Source organism: Rhinoderma darwinii, chromosome 13, assembly GCF_050947455.1.
Source record: "Rhinoderma darwinii isolate aRhiDar2 chromosome 13, aRhiDar2.hap1, whole genome shotgun sequence".
Classification (NCBI taxonomy): Eukaryota; Metazoa; Chordata; class Amphibia; order Anura; family Rhinodermatidae; genus Rhinoderma; species Rhinoderma darwinii.
The window spans coordinates 22,789,560-22,803,360 of record NC_134699.1 but is presented as its reverse complement, the minus strand read 5'-3'; the positions used below and the strand labels follow the sequence as shown (position 1 = coordinate 22,803,360).

The 13,801-nt window shown below is 42.3% G+C and overlaps 1 protein-coding gene across 3 annotated transcripts in view; it reads left to right on the top strand.

The window, feature by feature from the left end:
• The window catches only part of PPP1R1B (protein phosphatase 1 regulatory inhibitor subunit 1B), a 54,754-nt gene that overhangs the window by 6,090 nt on the left and 34,863 nt on the right, over positions 1-13,801 (top strand). The window contains exon 1 of one of the 3 annotated variants that reach the window (XM_075845719.1): positions 8,131-8,435. The exons of 1 other annotated variant lie outside the window; for it this stretch is intronic. In XM_075845719.1, coding sequence (XP_075701834.1) covers positions 8,298-8,435 — 138 coding nt within the window. In that variant the 5' untranslated portion in view covers positions 8,131-8,297. Of the gene's footprint in view, positions 1-8,130; positions 8,436-13,801 lie in introns of those variants that run through there. One more of the 3 variants, XM_075845718.1, reaches the window with a different exon arrangement.

Below are 13,801 nucleotides of genomic sequence, written 5' to 3'. Positions count from 1 at the left end.
AACGAAGCCTAAGCTAGTCTCTGGAACAGTTAATATACCAGATAGACCCCAAGTATTACACTAATATATTAACATTGTCTGTAATGTCACGTTGATATCAATATTAAAGGCTATGTACAGCTTTGAAACCTTTTTTTTTTTATATATAAAAATGTCCATCAGTGTTATTGGTGCAACTTTCAAAATACTTTTTATTAAAAATAATTGTTACTTTTTGAGATACAGCTGCTTTGTATCCTGTATACAGAGCAGCCGTATCGTGCTCTGGGACCTGAATCCGTCATAATCCACCTGTAATCGATCACATGTAAGTTATGAACTTAGATGAGATCAATAGCAGCTCGATCGTGTGTCAGAGATACGCAGGACCCGCTGGCACTGAACCCGTCATTCCTGTGGACCTGACAGATACAGCTCTCAGCACTAGATACAGCTGCTCTGTATACAGAATACAAAGCAGCTGTATCTCAAAAAGTAAAAATAATTTTTCATAAAAAAGTATTTTGAAAGTTTCAAACCAATCACACCGATAAACATTTTTATACAAAACAAAAAGAAAAACGACTTCAAAGGTGTACATAGACCCCCATAAGGCTGCTATAGACGTGTATCTGGTAAGATAAGGTTGCAATATGGACTGTGATAAAACAAATAGTTAATTCCTAATATACAAGCTATAATACAAGGTGCAGGGGAAGCACAAATAATTATTTGCCACGGAGTGTCCTATTACTTCATCTGCTTACCTTCGTCTTACGTCTACTACGAAGCATCTGTTATAACTTCTAGATAATATAGAGGAAGGCAGTTCATATGTAGGATGTTCATGCTGTAAATCTATCAAGGGCTTCTATGTACTCTTTGAGCTCCACCGGATGAGAAGAAGCCGTCATATAGTCCAATAGTCTTGAGAAAAGTCTAGAATTACTCGCGACTTTAGGCGTCATGCACACAGCAGATCCATACCACGGAGCCATGGAAGGTTATTATGGAGTAGGACCACATAGACTTCTATGGGATGCCACATTACGACTCTGTACAACTCAAGGCTTGTATGGTCCTTCAGAGTCGTAATAAGGAGGCCTCACATGCCATAGGGAAAACTTTGAGCGGACACTAATGGATGGCTCGGTTACCACCGACATAGACTGGGTTGGTTTTATGCCAGTGTTACTATGACTTACTCTACTAAGCTTGACTAGTGATCATGATCTTCATCACAGCATCCATTAGGCATGTTTTCTAACTAGCTACATGTCACTTGTACCTACTGGTCCCCTACGAGACAAGCTGCATGACTGTCAATCAATGAAGCCACCCACTCACACAACCCTAAGTGTCGCAGGTGTAGCATGTCCCATAGGAGCCCAATGATAGAAGCAGGGCACTACAAGCCAGTGATAGTGTGTTGTATGGCCCCTTCCGTGCAATTGTTAGTACAACCCATCCCTATGGGCTTGTTCACTCCCATTCATTTTTAATGAGCTCTTCCTGTGTTAATACCTCAAAGAAAATGTTAACAAACAGGAACGAGAGAACGCTGCATTTAACATTGTACAATACAACAGTCCCTATTTTTCAAGCGTTGACGCATTTGATCACTGCAAAGGTTCTATTCCCATAAGCCCAGGACATTAAAAGGACATTAAAAGACACAATGCAATTTATTTGCAAAATATGCAATACACTATATGCATTTTTTGCCTTTTTTTTAAATTGACTAACTAAAATAATGTGCAGTAAAATATACAAGGATGAAATTATTGGCCAATGGAAATCTATTTAGTTGGTAAAAAAAAAAAACTTGGACCCACTCTCTCCAATGGCCCCATAGCAGCCAAATGGTCTGGCCCAATGATATATAAACCCTTGAATGATACTTGGGAGAATCACTGGCATTTACATGAAAATCTATGCATGTATGTGACTGTAAGATGAATGATCTGTAATCAGAATGATCAGTAGATCATCACCAAATCCTTGTGTCTAACTCATTCTCAAATAAATCTGAAATGTAATCTAGATTTAGCTATCAATCCAATAGCTATGTTTTTAGGTTTTAAGGTTATGTCCACTTTTGCAACCAAGTTTTCTTATTACTCCAATGCATCTAGAATAACTTTGCAAATAGTCTTGATTACCAATAACCAACTCTTTTGAGTCTACAGCTCCTATGCAGACCTATGTGTCTCCATGGAAACAGACTATAAACAAACCCTGTGTCATGCTCCCTACCATCTATCCCCTACGTCTTGCTAACATACATTCAGTAGGTAGGTAAAATTAGGGGATGGTAGGAAGTATGATTGCGTTATCAGACTACACAAGGTTTGTTTGTAGTCTGTGACCATAGAGACATATACAAGTCTAAATGTGATATGAGGAAGGACGTTTAACAGGTAATTACCAACTCATATCCACAGATGAGGCGGCACACAGCCTGTGTCTATATCCCACACAGAAATTAATGGAGAGAGCCACGAACATTAACTCCGTTCTGGAGATCGGTTCGGGTCCTAGAACTAGGACTCCCATATATCAGATATTTATACTATGGATGTGCCATAAATGCCTAAATTGTGAATACTCCTTTAAGTCTGAAACAAATAGGCAATGTGAGCCATGTTTGAACTTTTAATCTGCCAAATACTTTTTACATTTGAAGATCCCTTCTGTGTCGGACATTTTTAAACCTTGGATTAATAGAGACATAAAGGTCTGCTTAGGAACTGTAGACACAAAACGGTGGGATACGTTTAATCAAGACTATTAGCGAAATTGATTCATGTTTTATTTTAAATGCATTGGAGCTGACAGATATCAGCCCTGAAGCCCCCAATAACTAACATGTTCAGCTTTTCTGTGCCTAGTATGTGGTATGTTACGTGGGGTAGAGTGATCTCAGATAGACAACTCCTTCTTCACTTATACCCAGAGAGCTCATCGTGTAAAAAAACAACAAAAAAACAACACAGTTGATCTTCTTTTGTCCCAATAAACAGCTAGTGCCCTTGCCCCTACTGGCAGATGCCACCAAAAATACTAGGCTCTGCTAAGAAAACTCTTCTGTATAGGTAGCTTTAGAGAGTTTAAAGAAAATCTCCATCAGTGAAACATTAAAGGGGTCAAAGGGGATTTTTCCCAGAAACAGTGCCCCAATTGTCCATAGGATGTTTCTGGTACTGCATCTCAGCCCCATGCACTTTAATAACAATATCAGTGTTCATGCAATATGATTGCTTTGTCCTCTTCATTGTCTGTACAAACTATGCAGATTGTCTGGGCTATGAAAAAAGTGCAGTAATTTACTAGTAAAATATCATATTTCCTGAATTATGGGATAAGTTCTTGGCCAAAAAGTCTCAACCTGTTCTTCAGTATCTCCGCAAATTATTCAAAATATATTTGGCTTTTCTGTACTATTACACAAGAAGTGTCATCTCAGGACACCAGAGCCAGGAAAATCTGCTAATCCAGAAATGACGCCAAATACAAGAGACCACAGACGTAAAGTGAAAACAAAACAGATATAGTGAGCTGTGAATAACACACGTACATTTAGCGCATTCTCTGCCAGGGGAGAATGAATACTCCTCAGAATGACATTGCTTATATTGTATTTAAAGTGTGTTTGAATAAGGATAAACAGTAATTTCCCAATCACTTATCACATCTTTATAGGGCAGGGTAAAAAAAATAACTTGTAGCCAATTAGATCATCAGAATTGCGGCGACAGAAGATGAATGTGTTGATTTTGTGGGCAGCAGTGACCTGACCTCTTGTGGAATTATAATAATAAGAGCTGCATGTGACAGGGGTTGGGGCAAGCAGGAGATCAAAAACTGGGAATTCAATTGCCTATAAAAAGCTGTAGACTCAGGTTTCATAGGGCGTATTATGTACGGCAGCACCTTCATTCTCAGGATCGATAGGGGTCCCAGCAATAGGACCTCCACAATCACAAAGTGATGCCATATCTTAGGGTATGTGCACACACACTAATTACGTCCGTAATTGACGGACGTATTTCGGCCGCAAGTCCCGGACCGAACACAGTGCAAGGAGCCGGGCTCCTAGCATCATACTTATGTACGATGCTAGGAGTCCCTGCCTCTCCGTGGAACTACTGTCCCGTACTGTAAACATGATTATACTACGGGACAGTTGTCCTGCAGCGAGGCAGGGACTCCTAGCGTCGTACATAAGTATGATGCTAGGAGCCCGGCTCCTTGCATTGTGTTCGGTCCGGGACTTGCGGCCGAAATACGTCCGTCAATTACGGACGTAATTAGTGTGTGTGCACATACTCTTAGGGTATGTTCACACGGCCTATTTACGGACGTAAATCGGGCGTTTTTGCCCCGAATTACGCCCGAAAATAGCGCCTCAATAGCGCTGACAAACATCTGCCCATTGAAAGCAATGGGCAGACGTTTGTCTGTTCACACGAGGCGTATATTTACGCGCCGCTGTCAAATGACGGCGCGTAAATTGACGCCCGCGTAGAAGAAGTGACCTGTCACTTCTTTGGCCGTAATTGGAGCCGCTATTCATTGACTCCAATGAATAGCAGCGCTAATTACGGCCGTAATTGACGCGGCGTTCAAGCGCCTGCACATGCCGGTACGGCTGAAATTACGGGGATGTTTTCAGGCTGAAACATCCCCGTAATTTCAGCCGTTACGGACCCCCGCCGTGTGAACATACCCTTAGCAGTATGAGATAGGAAAACTCCTTCAATACTAGCTCTTAATCCTGATCATATATGATGTCATTAGTCTATTTTTAACGCATCTGATTAACTAATTATCTCCCAGTCATCAGGGGAGTATGAATCATATATGATGCAGCCGAGTCGCGGTGCTTTCTGTACAGACGAGAACCACTCATTAAATCCACACACGGTTTTACCGTGAACTGTTATATTTTGCAATGCAATTTTATGCTCTTCTGTTTTGGGTTTTCCCCATGGAATTCAATGGAAGGTAAAACCCGCTGCAAATAGGCAAACCTTGCAATTTTTACAGCGGAAAAGCTGTGATTCCGCCGCGAAAAATCGCAAATCAGAAAAAAAAAAAATCGCAGATCAGAGAAAAAAACACTTTTTTAGTTTAAAAATAATACAAATGTTCATACTTACCCCCGGGCATTGTCATAGCAGCGCGATCCTCTGTTCAGAGTACAGCCCGACCTCCTGGAATAACATTTCCTCCTATGTGACTGCTACAGCCAACCATAGGCTGCAGCGGTCACATGTACTGCAGTTTCATCCCAGACGGCCGGGCTGTACTTAGAGCAGAGGGATGTGTCGCTATGACGGAGAATGGGGTAAGCATGAACTTTTTTTTTTCTATCAGTATTTCCGCATCAGGGATTTTGCCCCAAAAATGACGGTTTTTCGTGAATTCCCTGCGGCTTCCAGGACGGATAGCTATATACTTTTATGCAATGTATCCGCCCTATGTGCACTTACCCTAACAATGATGACCAGCGTAAAAAAAAAACATGTACCATTTATAATACTGGGCTCTTCCTACGTGGCAGGTGTGTCATCGGGCCGCCTCAGGCACCAGGGCCTGGGTGTGATTGCTACCTCTGCACCTCCTATAGCTACGCCCTGGTTTTACATCCATATGTATGATGGATATTTGAAGATCATCGCTGTATACTTTAGATTTAGTGCTGATTTTTATCATTAGAAGCTATGTAAATAGTAACCTACCACTAAATATCATCTCAAATAAACAGGTGTTTAACCTCCATGATGAGCACAGCTTCTTGCATATTCAGCACAACTCATAAATGTGGCACAGATTTAATTTTTGGGTCGTTGTGTTGGAGTGATGTCTTTTTATCAGAACCCCCCACCCCCCCTTCATCCTGAATTCATTAACACTGCGCGCCCCCTGCCTAGACACATTTAATAATGCATGATCAATTTCCAGAGACACAGCAGGAGAGAGCAGGAGGCTTCCCCTTCCAGACACCCCCTCCACCACTCATATAATAAGCAGATTTCCCTCATTCGCCCTGTTCTCACTGATCGCTGCCCTCTTCCAGTCACCAAATTCATTTTTTTCCAGGATAAAATGTCTATTTGTATAAGTTTCTCATTATAATGTCTGACTTTTATAGTATATAGAAGACTCCACAATAGCAATGTAGCTTTAGGGGGTGCAGTCATATCTGGCCTGGTACTATAATCCATAACATTTTAACTATTAGACTTAAAGTGAATGTCCGCCCATGATGTTGTCTTCACGACTTTAAGCCAGTGATGCTGGCAGTCAGTATCATATAAAAAAATTTAGAACTGGTGCAACCTGTGGTTCCTAATAAAGTGCACGGAGTCCTCATATATTTTAAAACGACAGGGAGTCTTTATTGTTTCCTAACGTATAACGCGTTTCGTGGTGAAAACCTCTTTGTCGGATACAATTGAGACATAAGAAAACAGCAGAACACTATGGATTAAATAGGCAAAACAGCCAACCATGCACTCGTAGGCGCTACCAAAAGGGAGTGGCGGAAGGAGATTGGAAAATAAGAGGTAAATAAAAATACAATTAAAAAAGTTCATTGCGATAAATGAAATATATAAAAATAGATGGAATACATTTTTATTCAGTTTTGGAAAAAGTTTAAATAAAATGAACTGGCACGGGTGAGGAGCCAAGCGGGCTCAATGGTTGTCTTAGCCACTGGACGCCGGCCGCTGCGCATTACAGAAAATAGTAAAAGTTGCTGGGATGCCAAATGCACGCGCATGTGCCCGGTTACTTGGGTGTCTATTATGAGCAGATTTACTAGCAGGATGAGTGGTTGGCATCTTTTTGACGATATTCACTAGAGATGAGACCATAACCTTCTTGAATGATGAGAACACATACTGAAGTCGTGCTTGAGACAACTTATAACAATGGTGGGTTCTCCCATCTCTGCAGCAACATCGCAGGTGGTCTAACTGTTGCAGCACCGCTAGGGTGATGATGCTACTCCCTGTCAATGCGTAGTCCTAAACAACCGAATTATACCCCTACAAACGTCAAGTTGTTCATCATTCTGGCGTCCAAAATCTCTTAAGTAAGCCCAGTTTATAGCGGTACATAAAGGTAAACCTTATCTTATTAAATAGGGGGTTCCATTTGCAGCAATGCCCTACTATATATCGAACTACTTTAGCTCCAAACGTGACAGAGGCGCTTTAAATAGGTGCATCAATGAGCAGAGCCTTAGCTAGGCCTTACTTCACCTGTTCAATGTTTACTTCCAGTAGATACAATTCTGTCCACGGTCATGTGATGGACACACAGGTGCACAGCTCGTTACAGTTACGGTATGTGTATCAGAGCTGTGGCTAGTAACGATCCCAGCATCTGTGTGTCCATCACATGACTATGTACAGAATTGTATCTACTGGAAGTAAACATTGAATGTACCTACTGAATAACAACAAGCCGAGATCTTGAAAACCGTGAGGAATTAATACAGAAAGTATATTGGAAAATTGTATAACTTTTAATTATACAAAAAATTACATTAATGTGCTGAAATCGCACAACCTATTTAAAGGGGTTTTCCCAGAATCATAAATTAGCACTTATCCACAGGATAGGTGATAATTTTCTGATCGCTGGGGACCCTACTGATCCTAAAAATGGGGGTCCTGAACACCCAGATCCTCCTCACTGCTCAATTGCAAGTAGGAGCTTGAATGGAATGGCGGTCGAGTATGCGCGCTGCTGTTCCATTTACTATCTATGAGAATGACGGAAACAGCTGAGCGTTGTTTTATTATACAAAAAGATAACAATTATTTGTGAAACTGGGCAACCCCTTTAAGGCATATATTTATAACACACATTGCGGGAGAAAGGGTATATAGCATGGAAAAATGATGGGCTAGACACGGAGACATATAGACAAAGGTGCAGTGTATAGCAGACATGCCAGACAACCTGGCAGCATCACAAGGATATCCTCCAGCAGCGAGTGAACAGTGCGAGATCAGGAGATACACTTTTTGCATAGACTGGTTACAAGTGAGGGTGAGAGGAAACAAACTGGTATAGGGCAGAGGGAGGTACCAAGGTCATCAAGTGAGAGGAAAGGGGGGTCAGAAGAATTAGAGGAGTGGACGTTGATAATATACAGTGTATCATAGAGTGGAGGCTGAGAAGGGGAATAGCCAGGAGGAGGGAGAGGTAAGGAGCACGACTACAGGAGGTAAACAGCTCAGGGTGAGACGCAGGACTCAGAAAGCGAGAAGACTTCTGAGAAGTAACAAGCCGTCAGGATGAGCTCTGGAGCTCCACAAGGAATCCGCTCCAGCCTCTCCCAGACTAACCCGCAGATGGAGTCGAAGGGGAGAAAGAAGATCCAGTTTTCAGTGGCTGTGCCCCCCAGCCAACTTGACCCCAGAGCGGTGGAGATGGTGAGTACCCAGAACTGTGCTCCAAACCGCATCCCTATACAAGATGCCATAACTGTTTTATTAACCGCACAACTACCAGAGATCATTTTCTTCATCCTTGACTTTGATATATATCAGTTAGTTATGAAAAGCATTGTAAATGCCCCAATCTCCTTTACGCTTGTGTGGTACACTCTTGCACACAGCAGTCTAGACATTTTAGGCGGCCGTTTTCTGTATGACGTCGTTCATGGTTGGTCGTTTCGAGATTGTCTTTCTGGATGACAAATCGCAGATTGATCTTTGCCTTGATCTGTGACGGGGTGGACATTTGTCGCCTGGCATTTACAACTTTATAGGTATTGCCAATGGCTGTAACCCGACAATGCCAGAAAAAATCCAACATGGCAGGATGACATTTCTACAAATATCTGATTTCATTCGTCGTCTGACACATTAATTGATATCAGGAAAAGGCGTCAACATTCAGCAGAAATGATCTACTGTAAGGTGGCCTTTTCGGCCGGCGGAAATCTGAAGTGTATGACCAGCTTTAACCTCTTTAAGGGTGTATCGTGAGTTTCATAAGTCCTATGCATGCATACTACAGGTAAAGGCCTTTATTTTCCAGTTTGTTTTTTCCCCCTAAATTGACAAGTTCTTTAAACAGAATTGTTTTGCTGGGTATGATATTGCAGACTGATTATTATGGAGATTGAAAACTATTATACAGGCAGGGTTGAGGCACAGCATTTTTCAATAGCTTGTAAACAACCCCTTTATAACATGGACTGCTGCCTGGTATTGAGAAGACAGTCAATACTACTATACTGAGACTTGAAAACGCCTGCTCTTTACATAACATTGTGGCAATTGATGCCGATTTTTTTGGGGAATTGACATGCAATAATTATCACTAATCACTTCGCTTGCAAAATTGTGGCTTGCAAACCTATTTGAGCCGAATCCACATGTAGCAGATTTCCACCCTACAAATCAGTATAATACGTAGCTCATAAGACAGTATAATACAATATAATATGATGTATAATACATACATAAGATAGGACGGTGGAACATCTTATTATCAATAAAGCGGTATATTGCAGAGGGAACCGTCAGATAGTTTCACTCCCATAAGGCCGTCTTACATACGGCTGTAATATGGCCGCACTGGCTGCAACACCCAGACTCCCTGCGGTTCTACTGAACAGAATTTTACCATAAGGGTATGTGCACACACACTAATTACGTCCGTAATTGACGGACGTATTTCGGCCGCAAGTCCCGGACCGAACACAGTGCAAGGAGCCGGGCTCCTAGCATCATACTTATGTACGATGCTAGAAGTCCCTGCCTCGCTGCAGGACAACTGTCCCGTACTGTAAACATGATTATACTACGGGACAGTTGTCCTGCAGCAAGGCAGGGACTCCTAGCGTCGTACATAAGTATGATGCTAGGAGCCCGGCTCCTTGCACTGTGTTCGGTCCGGGACTTGCGGCCGAAATACGTCCGTCAATTACGGACATAATTAGTGTGTGTGCACATACCCTAAAACTCTATGGCTCAGTACAATTAGGGGGTGTTGCGACCCTAAAATATGGCCATATTACAGACATATAAAACTTGCCTTAGGCCAGGATCACATACGCAGTTTTGATGCAGTTTTTCGCTCAGTTTTTTAGCCAAAGCCACAACTGGACTGATGCATCTCCTTTCACTTGTGTCCATTCCTGATTTGGCTAAAAAAAAACTGAACCAAAGACTGCATCAAAACTATGTGTGTGATTCCAGCCCTTAGGCCAGGATCACACGCACAAGGTTTTGATGCAGGTTTTTGGCCCAGTATTTTTTTTAACCAAAGCCGGATGTAGATCCAAAAGGACGGAAAGGTATAAGGAAAATACTAATTCATCTCCTTACTTTGTATCCACTTCTGTGTTTGGCTCAAAAAACTGTGTCAAAACTGTGTGTGTGTGATCCCGGCCTATTTCACACAACTTCCGGATTTAGTCTTTTTCACAGTCTCTGCGTTTCTGCAGAATGAAGAGGACAACAATGAAGGGTTGATAATATAAGAAGTTTTTTGAATTGCACCCGTATCCTTTCCAGTTTATAAGTCTGATCACAAGCTGGAGGAGACCAGATTTGTGCTCCACATCACTTGAGCAATAAGTAATCTTGCATCATATAATTTGGGAACAATCCTGCTGGGCCATGAGAAACTCTGTGGATTAATCAGTCGGCTACGCAGCGGCGTTCCCAATATCAGTGTATTAGTGTGTGTGGTCTTTAATTAAATCCTGAATGGAGGACATGTGTTCAGCACAGACTGCTCATTCCTGTTCAACTTTTCCCCAGTGTGTAGCGGAGGGAGACTGAGAATTAGGCAATGTTATCAGAGGAGTGAGAAAATGATGGAGGATAATGGACGAGCCTAATAGAAAGGTACACAGCAGCGTATTAAAATATGTTAGGGAGAATTCACATCGGGCTCCTAGTGAAGATGAGATCTTTATAAATGTAGGACGTGATTTGTAATAATTTCTTAGAATACAGAAGGTTTCTAAGATGCCTTGGGCTGATGAGACAAGAAAGCACAAAGCCAACTTCCTACCCTTGTCTCACTAAGGGCTGGTTCACACGGCGGATTTTGCGTGGCAGTTCCCACCGCAAAATTTGCCGCGGAACTATTTCTGCCTACGGCAGGAAGATTCCACCAATGGGAGGTTCGGGCAAAAAGAAGCACCCAACTACCATTAAAATGAATGGGAGGCAGAATTTTGCGGCAGAATCCGCAGCGGATTCTACCTGCAAAATTCCTCCAAGTGAACATCCCCTAGGACAACACCTGCCATATGCCCTATTATAGCATATGGACGCCATAGTGGAGGTCCCCCGCTCAAGACCCCATCTATGAGCTAGAGCGGACAGCGGCTAAGTTTCAGTATCTCCTATTCTGGCAAACCTGGCTCGTCTATGTAGTACATGGATGGCCATTCATTTGAATGGCCGCCATGTAATGGTACAATTTCCCTGCAACGTCTTCCTGGCTGGCTGCAGCTTCCTCCGGCGATAACTGTAGATTGACGGGGTTTCAGAAGCTGGAAACGTGGTTTTCAGCTTTTCGCCAGTCTGGCTTTATTACAAAAAGGGATTGTCTTCATGGAACAACCTCTTTAGGCATAAGATAGTCCAACTGTCCTCTAATTGGGGATGCGGGGATCAGCCATACTGGATTTTTACCTATTTAATCTTTACTTCCCTAGGATTAAGTGTCACTTACGGTATATGGAAATGCCCTTTGACCAAGCTGAATGGGTATGTTCTAGGGAGAGCCTGGGAGGATAACTGTTGGCCAGTGTTGGCTTTCCAGTCTTTGATCACTTTAAACTGATCACATGGTGCACCACCACTGGGACCCCAGTAATTTCCTATAATCTGCAGAAAAAGTGTTCAATTCCTCTGCCATGCCACCACAGGGCAAATTAAGCATTCTATAATGCCCATCTAAATTCATTGGTTGTCTGAGTAATGCATGGAAGTGCCAGGTCCTCCAGAGAAAAACATTCTTTGTAGCTGTTCTCCGCTCCATGTAATTGATTGAGGTCCCAAATAATGCCCAAGTAGGGTTTTTGACTTCTTCAAACTGGAGTCACTTAATACAAAATTGGCTACAATTTGACATGCCACAAGTAAGGACGTAGCTATAAGGGGTGTAGAAGTAGTAGTTGCACCCAGTCCCTGGTTTTGCAGGGGGCCCAAAAGCCCCTATACCACATAAGAAGATGGGGGCACTGTTACAGATTTTGCATCAGAGCCCAGGGGCTGCAAAGTTACCCCTTTGCCTATAAATATCACAACTTTGCAAACATTTTGTATTCCTTTTCTTTTTTTAAGCAAAACTTTACTCTTCCTAATCCCAGATTGAAGACTGATATAACGTCTCTGTCATGAACAACAGATGCTTGAAATAAGGGCATCGAACGAATGCCAACACAGGGTCAAGGCTGCAGGTGCTCCGCAGCATCCTTCCCCCTCTCCCGAACTGACCTTATTAAGGCTCTATGTGTAAAATGTATAAAGTGCCAGAAATGTGAACCGATCCTGTCGTGAAAAAGCAGGAAACCCTTTTACAGAGTCTTTTTATGTGGGAAAAGTTTTCCTGCTATCCTACGATGTGATTTGATCCTGTTTTTGGTGCTAAAAATACGTCTCTCACATAAAGCCATAACATGTGTGAATAAAGTAAGACTCTGAATCTTAGAGTAAGACTCAAATTTCTTAATAGCACCTCTTTTGAGATAAATAGCCTTTTCCATACGTATAAAACCATTCATATCATTGACCAATTCACGAAATGTGGGTGCAAAGGAGTCCAACCATCTCATAGCTATCAGTTTACGTGCTTGATATAATATTTTTTGAGTTTGTAGCTAAGTCAAGTAGTAATTGTGAGATCCTCCACATAACCAAGAACACCTATCAGTGGGCTACGTGGTACTCTAATCTGAAATAAGGTATCCACCAGTCCAAATACCTCCTCCCAGAATCCCTGAAGAATGGGGCACTCCCACATCATATGGATAAGGTTCGCCCGTTCCTCTGGGCATCTCAGACACCTTGCATCAGTTCGGAGACACATTTTTTCCAAAAGCACTGGTGTGCGGTATACCCTGTGAAGTAGAAATAACGGAGACCTGCGGTGCGTTATGTTAAGAGAGATTAAAGGAACAGCGGCTAAAATATCCTTCCATACATCATCAGAAATTACCCCTATATCTCGCGACCATTTGTCCTTCACTTGTGCTAAGGGAGAATGTAACATATAACCCAAGAGTTGGCCGTACATAAATGAAATTATACCCTTTGTAGGACCTTTAGTTTCCAACAAATTATGGATGCCTGCACGTCCGGGGATGACCCACTGTGTTAAGCATTCAATGCATGTCTCAGCTGCAAATATTGGTAGAAGGAGGTATTAGGCAAGGCAAACTCTTCCTGCAATTGTTATAAGGATTTTAATACATCATCCTTATATGATTGTGCTACGAACCAAACTCCACTACTTTCCCATTGGTCAAAACATTGTAACTGATATAAGTCCCATAAATTTACATTACGCTAAATAGGGGTGACCCCAGTGATGCCCGGCAACTCCTGAGATTTCCACCAAATCTTATGTATGGAAGAAACTGTCGGCATAGGAATAGGTGGAAGTCAAAAGCGATGAGCCTCCAGAAGAGGCAACAGAAGGTCGCCTCCCAACAGATGTGTCAGCAGTGCATCACTGGAGCCACCAGGGCTCGGAACTCCCCAACCTTTAAAATGCTGCAATTGTACAGCCAAAAAGTATACCTAAGGATTGGGTAACGCCAAGCTTC